This window comes from Tenrec ecaudatus, chromosome X, assembly GCF_050624435.1.
Source record: "Tenrec ecaudatus isolate mTenEca1 chromosome X, mTenEca1.hap1, whole genome shotgun sequence".
In the NCBI taxonomy this organism is placed as follows: domain Eukaryota; kingdom Metazoa; phylum Chordata; class Mammalia; order Afrosoricida; family Tenrecidae; genus Tenrec; species Tenrec ecaudatus.
Genome location: NC_134548.1, coordinates 166,529,410 through 166,531,659, shown reverse-complemented (window position 1 = coordinate 166,531,659; position 2,250 = coordinate 166,529,410). Strand labels below are relative to the sequence as shown.

Genomic DNA, 2,250 nt, shown 5'->3' with positions numbered 1-2,250 from the left:
AGCATCTGAGAGCGGCACTGGCCAGACAGAGGCACCTAGGCTCCGGGAGCCCGGCAGACGCAGCCCACCGCGAGGCTAGTTAGCCCAGGCGGCGGCGGCGGCGAGGAGAAGGTAGGGAGGGAGAGGCTTGGGCGCTCCCGGGCGGCAGCCACGCACCTCCGCCCCCGGGAGAGTGGGCGGCGGCGGGGACCCGGGTGGTCGGGGAGGATCCCGGCGGCGCCTCTGACCTGCTCACTCCCGCTCCTGTCCCCAGGACTGCCCCTCGCCAGAAGCTGAGCCTCGCCGCGCCGGGCGCCATGGCGGTGGCGATGCTGCGCGACTGGTGCCGCTGGATGGGGGTGAGCGCGCGCAGGGGCCTGCTGGTGCTGGGCATCCCGGAGGACTGTGAGGAGGCCGAGGTGCACGAGGCCCTGGAGGCGGCGCTGTGGCCTCTGGGCCGCTTCTCGGTGCTCGGCCGCGTGTTCCGCGAGGAGGAGAACGCCGCCGCGGCCCTGGTGGAGCTGGCGCAGGAGGTGGACTACGCGCTGGTGCCCCGCGAGGTCCCGGGCAGCGGGGGGCCCTGGCGCGTGGTGTGCGTGCCCCGCTGCTCGGGCGAGGAGGTCCTGGGCCGCGTGTTCCACTTCCTGGAGCAGCAGGGCCAGACTGCGGAGAGCGTGGCCGGCGCCCTGGGACTGGGGCTGCGGCGCGTGTGCTGGCTGCGCTCCGTCAGCCAGGCGGTCCAGCCCTGGGTGGAGACGGTGCGCTACCAGCCGCTGGGCGTCTTCTCCGGGCGGGGCGAGGAGCCAGGCCCTGGGGAGGAGCCCTTCGAGGCCTGGCTGGACCACGCCAGCGACATGCTGCAGGTGTGGCAGTCGGTCTCAGAGCGGGAGCGGCGGCGGCGGCTGCTTGAGGGCCTGCGCGGCACAGCCCTGCAGCTAGTACGCGGGCTCCTTGCGGAGAACCCCGCGCGCTCTGCGCAGGAGTGCCTGGACGCCCTGGCCCAGGTCTTCGGGGACACCGACTCGGAGGCGGCCACGCGGCTGAGGTGTCTGACGGCCCAGCAGAGGCGAGGCGAGCGCCTGTCCGCCTTCGTGCTGCGGCTGGAGGTCGTGCTGCAGAGGGCCGTGGAGAAGGGCGCCCTGGCCAGCGCCGCGGCCGACCACTTGCGCCTGAGGCAGGTGCTCACCAAGGCCACCCTCATCGAGCCCCTGGATGAGGCGCTGCGCAAGCTGAGACTGGTCGGGAGGGCGCCCAGTTTCCTGGAGATGCTGGGGCTGGTGCGGGAGTCCGAGTCGTGGGAGACCACTCTGTTTAGGAATGACCGGGCCCCGCCTGAGGAAGGGGCCGGCCCCGGGGCTGGGGCACCTGCAGCAGAGGGCAGAGGCAACCCTCCGGCAGAGGGTGACAGGGCACTGGTAGAGGGAGGCGACCCTCCCCCAACCTCTGCCCTTGCCCCTGCCCCTGCCCCGGCCCCTGGAGGTATCGGGCACGCAGGCCCTGCAGAGGCCCTCGGAGCCAGCGTGGACAGCGCCCCAGCGCAGGTGGGCAGCACCCCCGGGGCAGGCCCAGGCTGTGGGCGTGAGGGCCTTGTCCAGGCTGGAGACCCAGTGGCCATGGAGGCCCAAGAGGCGGCGGCCGAGGTCCCCGGCGAGCGGCTCCAGCCCATCCTGGAAGAGCCAGAGAATGAGGGCGAGGCGGGTGACACGAGCCTGCTCGAGTCCTCCGAGGGCTCCTCTTCGGACCAGTAGGCGGCATCCTGGCCGCGGGCACCACCCCAAGCCCCCATCCCCATCCCAAGGCCTCGCAGCCGCAGCGCCACCACCCAGCCCCAGCCCCACACCTGCCTCCAGGGTCCCAGACCACAGGCACCGGGAGACCCGCGCCCTCGCCCCGGCCCACTGCCTCCCTGGGGCTCCGGCCCGGCTTTTCCTGCATAGAGACTGGCCAGCTGTTGCTTGCTGTCGTGCAAGTGTGCGTGCGCGCGCGCGTGCGCAAGCATGTGTGTGCACGCGTGTCTCCTTTCCCTCTCCCCTCCCACCTGCTCCCCGCCCCTGAGCAGCTCCTCCCTCCGGGAGAGACGGGCCCTGGCCCAGAGGACAGTGGGCAGCACACACAGACCAGGGAGTGGCCGCCCTCACCCCGAGAGCCACCGCCGGCCGGGAGGAAGGATGGACCCCGGGGCCCGGCAGCTGCGAGGAGACTGTGGAGACCCTGCTTCATGATTCACCGAAGCTGTTGTTTGTGGCTCCGTTTCCTTCACGTGGTGCACTG

General features: G+C 72.5%; 1 protein-coding gene across 1 annotated transcript; it reads left to right on the top strand.

The window, feature by feature from the left end:
- The first annotated feature begins 296 nt into the window (after positions 1–296).
- Positions 297–1,727, top strand: LOC142433852 (paraneoplastic antigen-like protein 6B). Its single transcript, XM_075538503.1, has one exon. It carries the CDS (start codon positions 297–299, stop codon positions 1,725–1,727), a length of 1,431 nt encoding a protein of 476 aa, XP_075394618.1.
- Positions 1,728–2,250: the final 523 nt, after the last annotated feature.

What these genes read in the sequence shown, in the direction of transcription:
- LOC142433852 (XM_075538503.1), top strand. Translation starts at nt 297, where the DNA reads ATGGCGGTGGCGATGCTGCGCGACTGGTGCCGCTGGATGGGGGTGAGC.